General features: G+C 42.6%; 1 protein-coding gene across 1 annotated transcript in view; it reads left to right on the top strand.

Annotated features, from left to right (window-relative positions):
* LOC133363835 (N-acylethanolamine-hydrolyzing acid amidase-like) overlaps positions 1-18,871 on the top strand; it is a 29,496-nt gene extending 10,625 nt beyond the window's left edge. The window contains exons 6-11 of the mRNA XM_061583382.1: positions 7,236-7,408; positions 9,047-9,109; positions 10,787-10,853; positions 11,763-11,791; positions 14,241-14,322; positions 15,669-18,871. Coding sequence (XP_061439366.1) covers positions 7,236-7,408; positions 9,047-9,109; positions 10,787-10,853; positions 11,763-11,791; positions 14,241-14,322; positions 15,669-15,734 — 480 coding nt within the window. The 3' untranslated portion in view covers positions 15,735-18,871. The remainder of the gene's footprint in view (positions 1-7,235; positions 7,409-9,046; positions 9,110-10,786; positions 10,854-11,762; positions 11,792-14,240; positions 14,323-15,668) is intronic.
* The last annotated feature ends 305 nt before the right edge of the window (positions 18,872-19,176 follow it).

The following is a 19,176-nucleotide window of genomic DNA, read 5'->3' as shown; positions in this document are numbered from 1 at the left end:
CCTCTTTTTCTACTCCCTTCTGTTTTTCCCAGCATTATTGTCTTTTCTAGTGAATCATGTCTTCTCATGATGTGTCCAAAGTATGATAACCTCAGTTTCATCATTTTAGCTTCTAGGGACAGTTCTGGTTTAATTTGTTCTAGCACCCAATTATTGGTCTTTTTCGCAGTCCATGGTATGCACAAAGCTCTCCTCCAACACCACATTTCAAATGAGTTGATTTTTCTCTTGGCCCCTTTTTTTACTGTCCAACTTTCAGATCCATACATAGAGATCGGGAATACCGTGGTCTGAATGATCCTGACTTCGGTGTTCAGTGATACATCTTTGCACTTGAGGACCTTTTCTAGTTCTCTCATAGCTGCCTTCCCCAATCCTAGCCTTCTTCTGATTTCTGGACTATTGTCTCCATTTTGGTTAATGACTGTGCCAAGATATTGATAATCCTTGACAAGTTCAATGTCCTCGATGTCAACTTTAAAGTTACATAAATCTCCTGTTGTCATTACTTTAGTCTTTTTGACGTTGAGCTGTAGTCCTGCTTTTGTGCTCTTTAACTTTCATCAGCATTCATTTCAAATCATTACTGGTTTCTGCTAATAGTATGGTATCGTCTGCATATCTTAAATTATTGATATTTCTCCCTCCAATTTTCACACCTCCTTCATCTTGGTCCAATCCTGCTTTTCGTATGATATGTTCTGCGTATAGATTAAACAAATAGGGTGATAAAATACATCCCTGTCTCACACCTTTTCCAATTGGGAACCAGTCGGTTTCTCCATATTCTGTCCTTACAGTACCCTCTTGTCCAGAGTTGCGCATCAGGACAATCAGATGCTGTGGCACCCCCATTTCTTTTAAAGCATTCCATAGTTTTTCATGATCTACACAGTCAAAGGCTTTGCTGTAATCTATAAAGCACAGGGTAATTTTCTTCTGAAATTCCTTGCTCCGTTCCATTATCCAACATATGTTTGCGATATGATCTCTGGTGCCTCTTCCCTTTCTAAATCCAGTTTGGACGTCTGGCATATCTCGCTCCATATACGGTAAGAGCTTTTGTTGTAGAATCTTGAGCATTACTTTACTTGCATAGGATATTAAGGCAGTAGTTCAATAATTACTGCATTCCCTGGGATCCCCTTTCTTTGGAATTGGGATATATATTGAACGCTTCCAGTCTTTGGGCCATTGTTTAGTTTTCCAGATTTCTTGACAAATTTTTGTCAAAGTTTGGACAGATTCAGTCTCAGTATCTTGTAGCAACTTTATTGGTATGCCATCTGTTCCTGGTGATCTGTTTCTTCCAAGTATTTTAAGAGCTGCTTTTACCTCACATTCTAAAATTTCTGGTTCTTCATCATATGGTGAATAAATCTGTAATCTTTGCATCTTTTCTATAGAGTTCTTCAGTGTATTGAATGAATGAATGAATTTATTGTTACGGTCAATAGACCTCTCAAACATTAGACAATACAATACAGTACTATACATATAAAATTTAGTCGGGTAATACCAAACAATCTGATATTGAGCCCTGTCAATAAAATAGTTAAAACCGTTAACATCTATTGATAAATTATGTTGCCTCTGGGATGGTTTTAATCGTTTTCCTATAATGAATGGCAGCTGCGGTATATTTAGCAACTGCAAAGGTCACATCCGATAGATGGTCACCTAATAGATAATCTAAGTAGAATGATTGGGTTCTGCCTGGAAAAGGTGATAAAATAGGTAGGATTAGTTTGTTTCTTAGGTCACGATAGTAGGGGCAGCGGAGAAGGACATGCTCATTGGATTCTACTTCACCCTCAGCACATGGACAGAGTCGTTCGGAGTATGGGATTTTATTATATCTGCCATAAAGGACAGCAGAAGGTAATATATTTAGCCTCATTAACGTAAAGACTCTACGGTAATTAGGAAGTTCCAAGGTTGAAAGATAAGACATTGAGGTACAGAACTTGGGATTGTGTATTTGGTTCCTGACAAGTAGTAAATGATGTTGGAAATCAATATCCCTAAGCCATTTTATAACTAATTTACGAGCAGATTCAAAGCCCAGTTGTAAAATATAAGATACAGATAGACCTAAACTTGATATTTTAATCAAGAATCAGTTTTGCCCAAGAAGAGTGATAATTATCTATAAGGACATGTGGAGCCAGCCCAATGGGGTTAAAAATCAGTTTCAACCATAGTAGTATTCTCAGCTTCCAAACACATGATTCAATAGATTGGAGTCCACATTCTAATCGCAGAATATGGTTAGGGACACATGTGGGCACTCCTAATATAGATCTTAAGAAGGAATTTTGGATAATTTCCAGCTTTGCATAGTTCGTGAAAGTGCTAATTTGAGTGCCGTATAGAAGTTGGGGAATTATTTTAGTAACAAAATTTTTTCTGGCCGGGGAGACAAGTTGACCCCCTTTAGTATGGAAAAAGGATAATAGGGTCTTTGTTGTACGCCTAGCGTTTAACAGACTGGAGGTAATATGCTGTTGCTGAGAGCCAGATGATTGAAAGGTAAATCCAAGATATTTAATGGATTTAACCTGATCAATAGGGTGCTTATCAATTCTCCAGATATGATTTATCTTTTTTTTGGTAAAGACTAGGACTTTGGTTTTTTGGAGGTTAATTACTAGTTCTTCTTCTAAACAGAATGAGGTTACAGTCGCCACCAGTCTTTTGAGACCAATAGGGGTCTGAGATAACAAAACTATATCATCTGCATATAATAGACAAGGTCTCGAAATACGAGAGAGCATTGGAGGGTGCGATGAAATAGGCGCAAGGCTAGTCACTAGGTTGTTTATATAGATGTTAAATAATAGGGGGGCTAATACGCACCCTTGTTTAACACCCTTTGAAGTAGTTATTTGCTTCGTTAAATGGCCTTTATTATTGCATCGTATTTGTAGAGAAGTATTTTGATAGAGACCTTGTATTAGTGCTAATAAACGCCTGTCTATACCCAGATTTTGTAGTTTCAGCCAGAGTCTTGGTCTAGGTATTGTATCAAATGCAGCTTTTAGGTCAACAAAAGCTGCAAATAGAGCACTACCCTTAGAGCTACTATATTTGGAAATCAGATGCTGTAGGACCAAAGTGTGGTCGCAGGGAGAACATCCAGCTTGAAAGCCAGCTTGCTCTGGTGCTAATAGGTCCTCTTGATTTATCCAATCTGAAAGTTTTCTATATAAAAAGGTAGCATAAAGCTTAGTTATTATATTCAGCAGACTTATTGGCCTGTAGTTTGCTGGGTCCAGATGAGATCCTTTTTTAAAGATAGGTATTATTATTGCAGCGCCCCAACCTTCTGGAATGACCATCGAGGAGTTGATCTTGGTAAATAAGTCAGCCAAAAAGGGAGCCCACCAATTGGCATTTAATTTGAAAATTTCCGGGGGTATGTTGTCAGTGTATTGCTTCCATCTTCCTTTTATTTCATCTTGGTCAGTCAGTGTGTTCTCCTGTTGATTATTCAACATCCCTACTCTTGGTTTAAATTTCCCTTTAATTTCTCTAATCTTTTGGAATAGGGCTCTTGTTCTTCCCTTTTTGTTGTCCTCTCCTTTTGCTTTTGCTTTCCTTCTCTCTTTAACCATTTTAAGAGTTTCTTCATTCATCCATTGAGGTCTTTCTCTCTTTTTAACTAGAGGTATTGTCTTTTTGCATTCTTCCCTGATCATGTCTCTGACTTCACTCCATAGTTCTTCTGGTTCTATTATATGTATATGCCATCAACTCATAAAATATCAAGGAGTACAACAGTATATACAATAAAACATCATAAAAACAATACAAATCAATCATTAAAATGACTGGCTGATCAAGAAAGTTTTAAACAACTGCATAGGCCTGTGAGCATAAAAAAATCTTTGAGGGGTGCCTGGAAGTCAAAAGGAAGGATGCCTTCTGAACCTCTGTTGGAAGAGTGTTCCACACCAGGAGACCCAACAACATAAAATACCCAACTTCTGGTTGGAGCCAGTCAGGCCTCTGTAAAGCCATGAGAGTGGCTGTATACTATAGTCAGCATGGATTTTTCACATTCCGCAGTGTTAAATTGAAAATACCCCCCATGCCATTCTGATGCTTCCCATAAGGTCATTTCAAAACAAAACCTTACAAAACTTAGAGTACTGAACTCAGAAACGCTTGCTTAACAACAATCTAAATTTTCATGGTGATACACAAAACAGTCAGAGATAAATAAATAAATAAATAATCGAGAGTTCAAATTGTAAAAAGAGAGAGAAAAAAACAGACCCTTTTTGGACTTTTTTTCTGTCAAGAGTTCTCATAATCTGTTGAAATTAATTAAAAATCAGCCATGTTCACAGAGTACCTGTAATCCTATTGCTGACCTTGCCCCATACTCTGACCTTCATCTTCTGCAGTTTAAGAGTTTTAAAAATGCCTGGCCGATTTTTGATTAATTTAAGACATTTTGGCTTGAACTCAATGATAATGTCGGGCATGCTCAGTAAGAACCAACTGTCAGGGTTCTAAAAACCAGACTCACAGCTGCAATTTCACATTTTTTCTAACAGAGTGCTTTCCACACAAGACTGTCGTCGTCATTCAAATGTACTCATGCCTGCAGTGATTTTGATCCTTGCTGTCCGCAGACTCTCGGGTCCAGTTCACTTTCTGGTCTCTCAGCCATCTCCCCAAGCTGATATAAAAATCTCTTCTATCTCTCTGACCCTTATGGCTCAACCCAAAGGTCCAGAAAGTCTTCTGAACGAAGCTGTGTTTGATGGCTTCCAGGGCTGGAGGATGGGACAAGGCAGGTAGAAATAGCCCTCCCCTGATGACAAACAGAGTCTCTCTCCCCTCCCTTCCCCTCCTTCATCCCCTTCCATCCTCTCCTTCCCCTATCTCCTCCTTCCCCTCCCCTCCTCCCCCATGGTCAATTTTACCTATCCTAAGCATGATTGCACGGAAGTAAATTCCACTGAACTCAATAAACATGCAAATGATCAAACCTGCCCTCCTCCCCCTCCTGCCTGCTCCTCTCCCCCTCCTCCCCTGTGGTCAATTTTACTTATCCTAAGCATGACTGCAGGGGAGTAAATCCCACTGCCATGCAAATGATAAATCCATTCTCAGCAAACTTGCACAGGATCCCATTTCTTACCTCCTGGATTAAAAAGCAGAGAAATTCACTAACAGTACTTCACATATTCACAGAAACAGAAGCAAAAGAAAATGATTTATTGTAGGAAACTTCACTAAAATTGCAAAGTACAGTAGGGCCCTGCTTACCGGCGTTCCATTTTGTAGCGTTTCGCTCATGCAGCGGCTTTCAATTCAGGGAAATTCCCTGTTTTAAAGTCGATTTTGCGCTTTTACGGCGTTTTGCAACATTTTCGCCTCATTTTCGCACGACGCGGCCCATTATAGTAAATGGGTTCCACTTTACGGCAGGGCCCGGTCCCTAACCCACCGTATTAGCGGGGCCCTACTGTAAATTAAAATAAATTAAACATTTAAAGTGACTATCTGAACTATATCAACTGTTTTAATATTGTTGCTTCCTCCCTGCTAAAACAAGATCAGCACAGCACATGCCTTGTTTTTGTTATTTGGGCTGATTGCAGGTGTTGCCACCATTCACCATATGCTCAGAGGCACACATTATCAAATTCTTCCAAGCTACACAGGAAGTGGATTGGACTGTGAAAGACCAACCCAAATTGTGTGTGCATTTTGATAAATTTGTAGGGCAGTACAGTATCTCAGAGAGGAGGTCAGGTCTGCTCCCCTGGTGCATTCACTATAGCTGCCCAATTTCCCTGCTTTTTAAAGTTTGATAGAAATATCTGTGGGCTATAGGTCCCAGAGTGCAGGACATGGAATAATGGACTCAAGTTACAGGAAGCAAGGTTTTTTGCCTATTAGTGAATATACACTTTTGGACACACAGAACTGCCTAAAAGTATTTGATCAGCCTGCATTCTAAATTTATGGTTTTGTTTTTAATACAATAAAAACATGAAAGATGCTTTGTTGTTCAAAAAGTGGTCTTTCCAGATATCCAGTGCAAACCAGGCCCAAAGTGTCATAACATAGGGCTTGACAGTAATCTTCAAGTTCTGGAATGGTACATCACAACAAGATAAATATTGTATGGTATACATACCTATGATCTTCTCTGAAGTTGAAACTTTTGATTCATGATCGGTGTGTGTAAAGGGGGGGGTCCCTTATCCATTATCAGACTCTCTCTTAGTCCATGTCAGAGTTTTTTGGCTCGTGACAGTTCTGATATATCCATCTTTCTTACATCCTTGTTTATCAGTGGATCTACAAGGGATGCAGAAATCTGTGCTATCTTAACTACAGAAAGGAGAGTCAACAAGAAAGTGAAAATTTCACTTATTCCCTTTGCAACAGGGTCAATTGTGTTTCAGTAGGTCTTGGATCAATATTAATATTCTGTGATTAAGTTGTAACTCTGATGCACTCAAGGATAGATTCTTCCAGTTTTCCACCTTGTGTCCTCTGTTGAAGCCGCTTTCAAATTGGTAGATGTGCCAGTTAAAATACACTGCTTTGGTTGTCAGCTCTTTCAGTCACTCTCCCCTTGGTGCTTTCCAGCTTGGCTCTACAAATATGAGGATTAGAACCTTGCTTTCTTGAAATGGGAGTTCAGATTTTAAGGATTCTTGAAAGTACTTGAAAGGTTGTCACACAAGGGAGGGCCAGGATCTCTTCTTGATCATCCCAGAGTGCAGGACATGGAATAATGGGCTCAAGTTACAGGAAGCCAGATTTCAGCTGAACATCAGGAAGAACTTCCTAACTATTAGAGCAGTACGACAATGGAACCAATGACCTAGGGAGGTGTTGGGCTTCAAGAGGCAGCTGGACAGCCACCTGTCGGGGATGCTTTAAGCTAGATTCCTGCACCGAGCAGGGGGTTGCTCTCAGTGGCCTTATAGGCCCCTTCCAACTCTACAATTCTGATGGGCAACAACTTGGTTACACTTGGAGCCTTGAGTCTCGCACAGTATGATAAATGCTTCCATCAGGTGTGATTTCTCCCAATACTACCAGCACTGTGATGGGAAAAGCTATGTCTGATGAGATGCTGCCTTCTATGCAACTGTTGAAGGCTCAGGAGCCTTTTTCTGATATGGTCCCTTCCAATCTAAGATGCCCATCCTTGCTTCACACAAGTCTGAGAAAGTTGCTCTGTTTCTGCTTTGCTGCAGGTTTTGAATGAAGCGGAAAGCTTTGAGGCTGCTGCTCTTATGCTGTCCAAGACGCCAATTATAGCTGACGTGTACTACATCATTGGGGGCACAACGCCCAGGGAGGGGGCCATCATTACAAGAAAGAGAAGTGGGCCGGTAGATATTTGGCCCTTGGATCCTCTGAGTGGAGGGTGAGCGAGCAGCCTTGTAATCATGGAGCTTCGTAGGTTGGGAGATGGAAAACGAGTTATGTATTTGTAGATTGAGGGAATATAAGTGTTCCTTGGTGGCTTTTGAGCAGGGGAGGGAGCTCAACTGTTTGGAAAAGGCCTCTAGCCAGAAGAGATCCAGGCTGGTCCAACCTGAGGCTGCTGAAGGGCTGATCTTGTATAGTATCTGATCACTCAATACAGAAGGTGAGTAGCCATTTATGAAAGGCTTGCTCACAGGAGGGGAACCTCCTGCCCAAATGTGGCCTCCAGACCTCTCTGTCTGGCCCTTGGGACTCTCCCAAGGCCATGGACCCCTCTTTAGCCACAGCCCCACTCCCAAGGCCACACCCCTCATCAGCCCTACTTCATATCCTCGCTGAGTATTTTTGCCTGGCTGGAAGACAGAGGGGGTGTGCGTAGAAACTAGCCTTCTGTACAGAGGTATATTTTACATCCATTGTTCCATTCACGTCTGCCTCTTGCTCCACTGAGCTATGGCAGGTGGCCCTTGGAAAGTTGCCCAGAAGGGAATGCGGCCCTTGAGCTGAAAAAGACTCCCTACATATGGGCTAACTCGATGTGATGCGAGCAGTGAGGTGTGTGTGTTTATGTCCATTCATGTGTAAAATGGAGGTGGATCTAATTTTTGTATTAAATGGGGTGTGCAGGTGAGGGGGGCTCCCTCTCTGCGCTCATCTCTTTATGATCCATCATTTGCGGAACTTTCTCCCAGCCCGGCTATAATTCAGTCTAGGGAATTAGTGTCTTTAAAGTTGCAGGGAGGCAAGACAGCGCCCCCCACACCTGCCCACCTCTATTCCACCCTGTGTTTATACACCAGCAAGGCATATACTTAGGCAGACAAATGTGGGTAGGCCCTGTTGTGTCTAGTCTGACTCCTAAAGGGATAACCGGAGCAAATGTTTCCTTTGCTGTATTTGCCCATTTGGTGAGGAGAATCTAACATTTTATTGTTTGTTTACATTAGGATTCACATCCCCCCAACTTTCTATGCTAGAGGCAAATTTTGAGGTGGTGTACAAAATAAAAATATATTAACAAAATAACGGCAAAAATCAACAAAATAGTAGCAATAAAACACAGCAGGAACAGTACACAAAAACACATAATCAAATTCTGCCTTCCCCATGCTGTTGCGCTCTTCCTCCCTCCCCAATATTTTGAACTACAACTCCCATCAGCCCCGGGCAGCACGGCTGGGAAAAAAAGGCAGCAAAAAGAAAGTCCATAGAATCCTCAGACAGAGGCAATGAAGGGGTCAGCCAGATGAACCTCCTAATTGAGGTGCCCCAACTCATTTAAGATAGCCAGTGTGGTGTAGTGGTTAGAGTGTTGGACTACGACCTGGGAGACCAGGGTTCGAATCCCCACACAGCCATGAAGCTCACTGCCTCTCAGTCTCAGAGGAAGGCAATGGTAAACCCCTCTGAATACTGCTTACCATGAAAACCCTCTTCATAGGGTTGGGAAGAGTCGGAATCAACTTGAAGGCAGTCCATTTCCATTTTACCAGGTTGAAGGAGGGTTGGGAAGACAGGTTTTAAAAAATAGGCCAAACTGATGCAGTGATAAGTATTAACTGTGTCTTGTTTGTAGGTGGTACCGGGTGGAGACCAACTACGATCACTGGACAACCCCTCCTCCTTTGGATGATCGAAGGTATATTTTGCTGGGAGGTGATTTTGTCAAGTGACCTTTTTTTAAAAAAGGAAAAAGGAAAAAAATGTGCAGAATGCATACATGCTTGATTATACAGGAGAGCCATTGCGATATAGCGGTTATGAAACGGCATTATTGTGAAATCTCAGATACCACAGTAACGGTCTAGGGAGGATGGCTGGGTGGTGGGGTGACTTCATTTCCATTCTTTTCCATTCTGGGCAGCAGAATTGGAATAAACCAGTGAGGCATGCAACAAAATGTTGCAGAGTGGAGTATTCAGGATTCCAGTCACTCAATTCCATTATCCTCACACCTGACTGTCTGCTTCCCTCCACTCCATCAGTCAGTCAGTCAGTGGCCAATGCCATTGAGCTTACTCAGACCTCATTGGGCTGTTCTGGAGAATTCCTCCCCTCCCTCTTTGTTTTTTCTAAAGATTTTTTGTACTCCTGGAAACCTTAGGTTTCCGCCAAGCCTCTTGATAATTTCTTCTTGTGCATAGGTGGGGTTGTGCAATGGGTTGAACAAAAGTCTCCCAATGCTATTATTATTAAATAATTAAAATAATAATCATCATCATTATTTTAATCAGCTTCCACACGTCCCAAGGCGATGTACAAAATACAATGAAAACAACTAAAAAAACCAGTTTAAACCTATTCATCCAGCTGGGAAAGCTTGTCAGAACAAAATGTCTTCAGCTGTTTTTAGAAAGTTCAGATAGTAGCAGAACTAGCATGACATGGTGCCTTTAACTTCCAGAGCTGATCCAGGAGGATACCATGGTCAGTGATATCAAAAGCCACAGAGAGATCAAGGAGAACCATCAGAAGAAGTTCTCTTCTGATAAATCAGTGACCAGGACTATTTTCAGTGCTGAACCCAGGTCTGAGGCCAGATTGAAATGAGTCTAGATAATCGCCATATAGAATGATAGAATAGTAGAGTTGGAAGGGACCTATAAGGCTATCGAGTCCAACCCCCTGTTCCATGCAGGGCTGTCCAGCTGCCTCTTGAATGCCCCCAGCATTGGAGAGCCCACCACTTTCCTAGGCAATTGGTTCCACTGTCCTGCTGCTCTAACAGTTACAATGTTTTTCCTGATGTTCAGCAGAAATCTGGCTTCCTGTAATTTTAACCTCAGGCACAACTGAAGCTGACTGACCACTGCCATCTCAGTCCCCTTGCCCAGGAATGGGACGTTGGCCACTGAATGGTAGTTATCTAATATCTCAGGGTCTAGAGAGGGGTGCTTGAGGAGGGGCCTTGGCACTGCCTCCTCCACGGCATTGGGCACCACCCCTCTCTCAAAGAGGTGTTAACCGCTCCCTGGACCCACCTGGTCAGTTCTTCCTTGCCTTGAAAGGCAAGAGTCGAGAGCATGTGGTAGGCTGGACACCTGCAAGCATTAAGTCTGCATCCTCAGGCCGCTCTGGATTCCATCAGGAGGAAGGGTGGGATATACATTCAATAATTAACAATAATAATAATAACAACCCCGCAAGCCAAGACTAGATGCTGCTCAGCCTCCTGTTTTTTTCCCCCATGGACAAGGAGAATCTCATCTGGGGGAAACATTCAGACACCTCCTTCCTGCAGTATAAACTAGTACTCTGCATCATGAGTCTTGTTCAGCCACCATTTATCCACCAACATTTTATTTTTCTTCTACAGGACTCCAGCCATGAAAGCGCTGAATGCCACTGGACAGAGCAAGATTAATCCCAAGTCTCTCTACAATGTAAGTCCTCTATTTTATTTTATGTCATACCCATTTTAAAAAATTAAAACTCTTGTATCGAGAGCTTTGTGCTAGAGTCATTTTCTGGTGGGATCTTTCAAGGGTTGCCAGCTTTTTGGGCCTGTGGTCACAGCTGCAAGCAGGAGGACCTATTAAAGGTGACACACACAGACACACACACTGCAACCTAGCACATGCTACAATTCTATTGGCTGCAGAGTGCTTCTTTCAAGCCTAATTTCAATGAAATTGGGGAGGGGCAGACCTCAGAGTGCAGTCTTTGTGGGACAGACTCCTGTCTAAAAACCTGGAGAGCTGCTGCCAGTCAGTGTAGACAATACTGAGCTAGGAATCTCAGAAGTTGCCCTATACCGAGTCAGACCATTGCTCCCTCTAGCTCAGTATTGTATGCACTGACTGGCAGCAGCTCTTTGGGGTTTCAGGTAGGAGCCTTGCCCCACCCTGCCAGAAGATGCTGGGGACTGAACCAGGATCCTTCTGCATGCAGAGCTGATGCTGTATTGCTGAGCCTACGTCCCTCCCCTAGATGGACTGATGGACCAGACTGTGGTCTGAAGGCACATGAGGCCAGCTCCCTGCTGAAGCTAAGCAGGGTCAGGTCTGGTCAGTGCCTGGATGGGAGACAGCCTGGGAAGCCGCCTCGCGTTTCATGAAAAAGAAAGGCGGGGTATAAATGTATTAAGGCAGCTTCCTATGTTCTAAACATCTGTAGTTAATGTTTGCTGTGGTATCTTGGAAAACAATTCCCCACCACCACCAATGCTGCTGTTTTATTGTCCTTATGCTATACTTCTGCATGCTGCTGAAACATTTTTTTCAAATTAAGCTGTTCAGAAGTGCTTTTAATTAATTCAGAACGTGGACTCCTTCCACTTTGTTGTTTTCCAGGTACTATCAGTACAGCCGGTCTTAAACAAGTAAGGTTTTTTTTCTTAATTGCTTACTGTGATACCTTTGTTTTGGATTCCCCCCTTCCCCCGTCTTCCCTTAGGTCTATCACTGGCTATACGACAGGGGTAGCCAATGTGGTGCCCTCCAGAGGTTGCTGGACTCCAGCTCCCATGAGCCCCAGCCAGCATGGCCAATGATCTGGGAATGGGATGATGGGAGTTGTAGTCCAGCAGCATCTGGGGGAGCGCCACATTGGCTAGCCCTGCCCCATGGATTATATCCACACCCTATATTTAAAGCACATGGCTTTCCCCCAGAGAATCCTGGGAACTGTAGTTTGTTAATGTATGCTGGGAACTGTAACTCTGTGGGGTGAACTACAGTCCCCAGGATTCTTTGGGGGAAGCCGTGTGCATTAAATGTATGGTGTGGATGTAAGCTTGGAGGCAGGTATTCTGGGGAGCACCAACAGGAGAAGGATGGTGTCCTCCCATGCGCTGCTTGTGAAGTTCTCAGAGGCATTGAGTTGGCCACTGTGGGAGGAAGCAGGATGCTGCATTAGATGGACCTTTAGTCAGATCCAGTAGGGCTGCCCTTAATTACTTTTGAGTGCAGAAAGGAAGGGGTCACTAGTTTTTTTAGGCCTGTGGGCACATTTTGGATTTTAGAGTGAATGCCGTGGACACCACCCTCTGCTCACTTCTCTCCCTCTTCCCCCAGATCAACCAAGAGTCAGAAAGAGTGTGCGTGCCCACTTTGCTTCTCCAAGGGATTTGAATAAAAGATTGATCCAATAGAATTAATCTGAGCCTTGAAAAGCACATAGAGCTGGAACAGGAAGAGGGAAGGAGTATCATTTTTTCAACTTCCTCCTTCAGCTCTACGTATTTTTTTAGAAGGAGGGAAGGATCACCACCCTTGTCACCTCATAGCCAAGGTGACAACGAGTGAGGAGCCCCAGAGGTGGCATTGTGCTTACGGGCATCCCCTGACAAAAAGGTACCAATCTCAAGGATGTTGGACTAGATGGGCCTTTGGCGTGATCCATCAGGGTTTTTTGTTTTGTCTGTCGCTGTTCTTCTCTTGTCTTTCTTTTCTAGCCGTGCTTGCACTAAACGTGTGTCCAGATTGCCACTTCTTTCTGCAGTCTGCTGCTCTTAGAGCCACTCTGTAAATTGAGATAAATTGCATAGTAGAGAGTTCCTGGAACTGCACTGTAAAAAATACCTTTCCTCCCTGACACAGAGTTGTTAGGAGACCTGTCAGATCTACAATACTTAGCGCCCATAATAATACTTAGCAACCTTAACAAACTACAGTTCCCAGGATTCTTTGGGGGAAGCCATGACAGTTAAAGTGGTAACAGAGTGCTTTAAATGTATGGTGTGGATGTGTGCTTGGAAAATGGACTGCCTTCGAGTTGATTCCAACTTAGGGCTACTATATGAATAGGGATTTCATGGTAAGTGGTATTCAGAGGGGGTTTACCGTTGCCTCCCTCTGAGGCTAGTCCTCCCCAGCTGGCTAGGGCCTGCTCAGCTTGCCACAGCTGCACAAGCCAGCCCCTTCCTTGTCCGCAACTGCCAGCTGGGGGGCAACTGGGCTCCTTGGGACTATGCAGCTTGCCCACGACTGCACAGGTGGCAGGGCACGTAACCCCTGAGCCACTCCTTGTGGGGGTGATCTTTAGCTGGCCCTTGACACCCAGGAGACACGAGTGGGATTTGAACTCACAGACTCTGGACTCCCAGCCAGGCTCTCCTCCCCACTGTGCTATACCAGCTGACAGGATGTGTCCTTAGTGACTGTAATACTCCTGCCCCCAGCTCCCATCTAGAGGAAGAGAGACAACCAGAAAAGGGTCGGTCAGAGTCCTCTGCTGTTCCATTAGGGTTGAGGGAAGGCACCTGGGGCCAGTCCATAGTTGAACCGATGAGGGTTTGGTGCCCTTGACTCTGCCAACATGGAGCTGACCCCTTTTGACAATCCTGTTCTGTCTGGATCCCAGCATGCATCAAGCATTTCATTCGTCAAAGACCAACTCAGTCAGGTTGCTCCTTCAACTGTCGTTCACAGAAGCCATTTCATCAGATTGCAGCAGATGGAACTGTGCAGAAAGACCAGCAACTTTAGGCCCCCCCTTTTCAAAGTATTTCCATTTCAGCTGGTCATTGCAAAAAGTCTGTAACTAAAGAAAGAGTGCCTGGGTTTTCTTTTTTCCTGCTCCCACCCCATCCCCTTTCCTTGTATATCATGGCTTTTAGATTGTAAGCCAGTCTTAAGACATTTGTAAGCCTTTCTGGGAGGAGCCTTTTTTATTTTTTCGCTGAGAAGGATAAAGATGCTTTAAATAAATAATTCAGTGTATAAAAGGGGTCTTCCAAATCTAGTCTCTGTTCTATTCAAATTAAAGTTTAGGTTGGAGTGAGAATTTTATGTATATCATGCCTCATTTCTTTTCATATTTTTTACAAGCTGTACAGTTTATACCACTGTAATGAGTGCTGCAACCCCCGGTGAGTACATGACACGGATCAGGACCTTGGAGGGAAAATGTGTAAGTTTTAATATTTAATGCAGATTGCCACTTGGATTGTCAGTTCTCAGACCCATCCAAATACCCAACTTCTCTGGCTGGCAATCCCTGACATGTAACTGCTTTGCACTGGCCAAAAAACGTAGTATTTAAACCCTCCCCAGACCCATTTTCTTGTATTTCCAGAAACGTAGCTTTAATTTGCATAGCGGTTTAACAGTCAGTCCCTCTTCTAGCGACTCTGGGAATTATAGCTCTGTGAGGAGAATAGGGCTCTTCAGACCGCTTACTAAGATCCGACACTTCCCAGGATTCTTAGGGGGAAGCCATGACTGTTAAAGTGGTATAATATTGCTTTGAATGTATGATGCAGATGCGGCCTGATCACATTGCCTGTTGCTCTTTGTGGATTTACAGTTATAATCTCAGATGGGGATGTACATATCCAGACACATCCATCACGTTCAGTGTTGATTGGACAGTAGTTGTGATGTTGCACCAACATATTCCATTGAATGTTTATGTTCTCTCTCTTCAGACTACTGACAACAGCAGTGAAATTTGGGTGATATAACTTGCATAGAGGTAGCTATGCAAGTGTGTTGCAGTAAAAATAACAAAGCCTTGTGGCATCAGACCAATAAATATGTTAGCCTTTAACATGCCACAAAACTCTTTGTGGTTTTGGGGTAATAGTTTTATTTACTTTTGTTTGTTTGTTTGTTAGATTTATATCCCACCTTTCCTCCAAGGATCTCAAGGTGACATGCATGCTTCTTCCCCGTCTCCATTTTATCCTTGCAACAACCCAGTGCAGTAGGTTAGGCTGAGAGACAGTGACTGGCTCAAGGTCACCTAGTGAGCTTCATAACTGAGGATTTGAACTCTGGCCTCCCAGGTCCTGGCCCAACATTCTAAACGCTATACCACACTGGCTCTGGACGAACAGCTACATTCTTATGGGTTGGGAGATGCGGAAGATCTTTCTAAAATGTTTTGACCCTTGTATAAAGCTCTATTAGAAGCATAATAGGATGGTGATTTAAAGTAGTATTCCTTGCTGCAGATGCAGCTAAAATTTAATAACAAATTGTGAATAATAAGCTAATCGACTGCACAGGTAGCTCATCATTGATCATTTTTTTGAATGTGAAATTGGACTATACTCTTGTGGATTTTGATAACTTTTAATATAACATAAGGTAAAAAAATTACTATGTAAAACTAAAAATACATATTTGAATCTGTGAAGCTTTCAGTGTAAATGGGTTTGGAATTAGGAAGATGGCAGTCAGTGAGATTACGGTGTTTTGCACAACCTTAAATAGTAGTATATTCTATTTAATTTTCTTTCTTTTTCAAACTAGGAAAGAAGGAAACTGAAAAACACAGGAAAGGCTGGGCTGTGTATTCAACCCAGGTGCAGAATATAAGCACAGATAATGGGCACTGCACTCGGAATTTGCCATCCTGAAAGAAAAAACCAACTTACTAGTCTCTAATGATGTGAAGATAGCATGTGGACAATGCACGGTGAAATCCCAGACATGTACAGAGAGCAGACAGCAATGTCCAAGCGTCAAGAGGAAGGGTTCCTGCATGATGGGTAGTGCTCTGACAAAGGAGCATGAAGTATGCAAATAAGCACAGATATGCAGATTCACCTCACCAAAGCTGGCTGAAGAATTCACTTTTTCCTGGTGCTGAATTTGAGTGGTGATGGTGCATAATTAGTTGCATGATTTTCAGTGGATGATGGTCTGACGGCACATGATGCAGGGACCTTGCTAAAGCTAAGCAGGTCTGGGTCTGCTCAGTACTGGGAACCTTGTGGATGCTGCCTTGAATTCCACGGACGAACATCAGAATACACACAGCTGTGGCTGAAAATGTGTTTCTTAAATTGGTTTAAGAACGTACCTATAGCCAACAGATATTTCTGTCAAACTCTAAAAAGTGAAGAAATTGGGCACCTATAGTGAATGCACAAGGGGAGCAGGAGACCTGACCTCCTCTCTGAGATATTGTATTGCCCTACAAATTTGTCAAAATGCAAACACAATGTGGGTTGGTCTTTCACAGTCCACTTCCTGTGTAGCTTGGAAGAATTTGGTAATATGTCTCGGCAGAGCTTGGAAAAGTTACTTTTTTGAACTACAACTCCCATCAACTCCAGCTAGCATGGCCACTGGATTGGGTTGATGGGAGTTGTAGTTCAAAAAAGTAACTTTTCCAAGCTCTGCTCTGAGCATATGGTGAGTGGTGGCAGCACCTGTAGTCAGCCCAAATAACAGAAACAAGACATGTGCTGTGCAGATATTGTTTTATCCAAACAGCTGTGAGTCTGGCTTTTAGAACACTGATGGTTCTTACTGAGCATGCTCGATGCTAAAATAAACTTCAATGTTAACTTTCTTAAATTAATTAAAAATCAGCCAAGCATTTTTTCAACTTTTAAACTGCAGAAGATGAAGGTCAGAGTATGGGGCAAAGTCAGTAATAGGATTACAGGTGCTCTGTGAACATGGCTGATTTTTAATTAATTTCAACACATTATGAGACCACTGACAAGTCCAAGAGGGGTCTGGATTTTTTTTCTCTTGTTTTACACTTTGAACTCTTGATTCCCTCTGAGTGTTTTGTATATCACCATGAAAACTTAGAGGGTTGTTAAGCAAGCATTTCTGAGTTCAGGACTATAGGTTTTGTAACGTTTTGTTTTGAAATGTTCTTATGCAAAGCAGCAGAATGGCATGGGGGGTATTTTCAATTTAACATTGCGGAATGTGAAAAATCCACACTGGCTATAGTATATAGCCACTCTCATGGCTGTATAATGAATCTTACCGAAGGATAAAATAAGGAAGAGTGTATTCAAATTTATTTATTTATTTTATTATTTGATTTATACCCCACCCTTCCTCCCAGCAGGAGCTCAAACGATGTTCAAATAGTTATTACCTGGAAACACAAATGGAATATGAATATGCAACTTAAGTTATAAACGTAACTCTACTCAGAAGAACAATATGCAAGACTGAAATTAATTACAACTTAACTATTGCTGAATCATACATTGGCCCACCTAAACTCCACCAGCCCTCTAGTTAAAGCGTACTACATTATCCAAGCAGTACCAACTGCATGGCCTTTAGTTTGAGTGAAGAACATAGTTTACCAATCCAGACTGAAATTCCAGGAATCAGGCCCCTGTGGTCGTAGATGCATATTACTAGAGATCAATCCAGGAAAAATCCAAGCAGAAAATTAGTCCAGGTAAAAATTAAAAAATAAAAATGAAATAATGAACTCTGAAGCTCACCCAGCGAAGAAAATAATTGTTAAAATTAATATAACTGTTAAAGATACAGAAGACCTCTTGGTTGCCAGGCCCAGCCTCCAAGAGGTCTTCTGTATCTTTAAAAGTTGTGCAGGGGGAAGGGAGAATTCCACCTTGTGGTTTTTCCCTTTACAGTGTTGCAAGAACACCTGCACCTGGCTGAATTTTCTCTTCTCTTAAAGATACAGAATCATTCTCAGGCTCTGAGCCTGGCAACCCTAGTAGACAGCATAAGACAGAGACCCTAAGGCTAAGTGCAGTCAAAGTCACATGAAATCATACAGAGAAAGAAGGAAAGCAATAGAGATATGCATAGATTATACATTTCCTCAAGGAAATCAGGGCAGGGTTATATGCTTAGTGAGAGCCAGGCTCTCTCTCCTCCTGCATATCCTGGCCAAGCATCTCATTCTTATCTTTCTCCCTATATTATCTCTCCAAGATCTGCCCCCTTCTGTTTTTTCTTGTTCAGAACATGTGAAAAGTGTTCTATACTGAGGATCAATTCTCTAACCATTTAGTTCCCATGACAACACATTGCCTGTTGTTTACCAAACAAAACAACGAGCCTGGCCCCATTTAACCCTCTTCTGTTCAGCTCCAGTCCTTTTATTTAAAATGGAAATTTAAAGTGGAAACTCCACAGCTTCCAGTCCGTCTTTAGCCGTATCTCATCTTTAAAATGTGATGTGAATTCAGTGCTTCCAAGGTAACATGCCACAAACTGAGGCGTCTCCCCCCCCACGCACACACCAGAGTCCTTGTTTGTGAAACTGTTTTGAAGTCAGCAAGAAGTGTGTTGCCATGGGCTTTAATAAGATCAAGATGTCACCCTAAGTGTTGCTACCTGCTTACCAACACACTCTGCTTTAACCTCCAAGAGGGTTAAGTGCACTTTGCATTGACCCAGAACAGGAGGCATCAATGCAAATGGTTGGAAGTAAATTCTGGACAAAGTATTCATGATACACAAGAGGCGGCAATGAATATTATCTTAGCTGGCTTTTCAAAAAGGACTAGATACATTCATGGAAAACAAGTCACCCCAGTGTATGGCTCATGAATTGAAGCAGATAACTGGAATAGTACCCGGGGGGGGGGGGTTTGCTATTGATGTATCATATTGTACCTCTTTCAGTCACTAGTTTTACTGTATTTTATTTTGTAGTAGTCTATTCACTGTTTGGGGGGCAGGCAAAAAGTGGTATAGAAATAAACTGATGATAATAATTGGCTCTACTCTTTTTACCAGCATTTTGCATCAAGCTAATCCCTGCTCCTTTGCTAACCAGTATTTTAAACCTTGGGGTTCTAGTAAAAAACAGCAAAACAGATCCCACAAGTGTTTAGGTCTGCTGACTTCTGATTCAGAGAACTGTGCCACATAGATTCCTTCTTTCTGTGACTTCATGATTGCACCTCCAAACACTTCACCAACACCATCGCAAGGGTGCACTTGTGAAGCACCAGCTTTCTCAGAGCCTTGTAGTACCTGGAGATGGCCAGAAGGACTCTTATCTGTATGTGTGTGTCAG

Source organism: Rhineura floridana, chromosome 9, assembly GCF_030035675.1.
Source record: "Rhineura floridana isolate rRhiFlo1 chromosome 9, rRhiFlo1.hap2, whole genome shotgun sequence".
NCBI lineage: Eukaryota > Metazoa > Chordata > Lepidosauria > Squamata > Rhineuridae > Rhineura > Rhineura floridana.
This window is presented reverse-complemented; position numbering and strand designations above follow the sequence as displayed.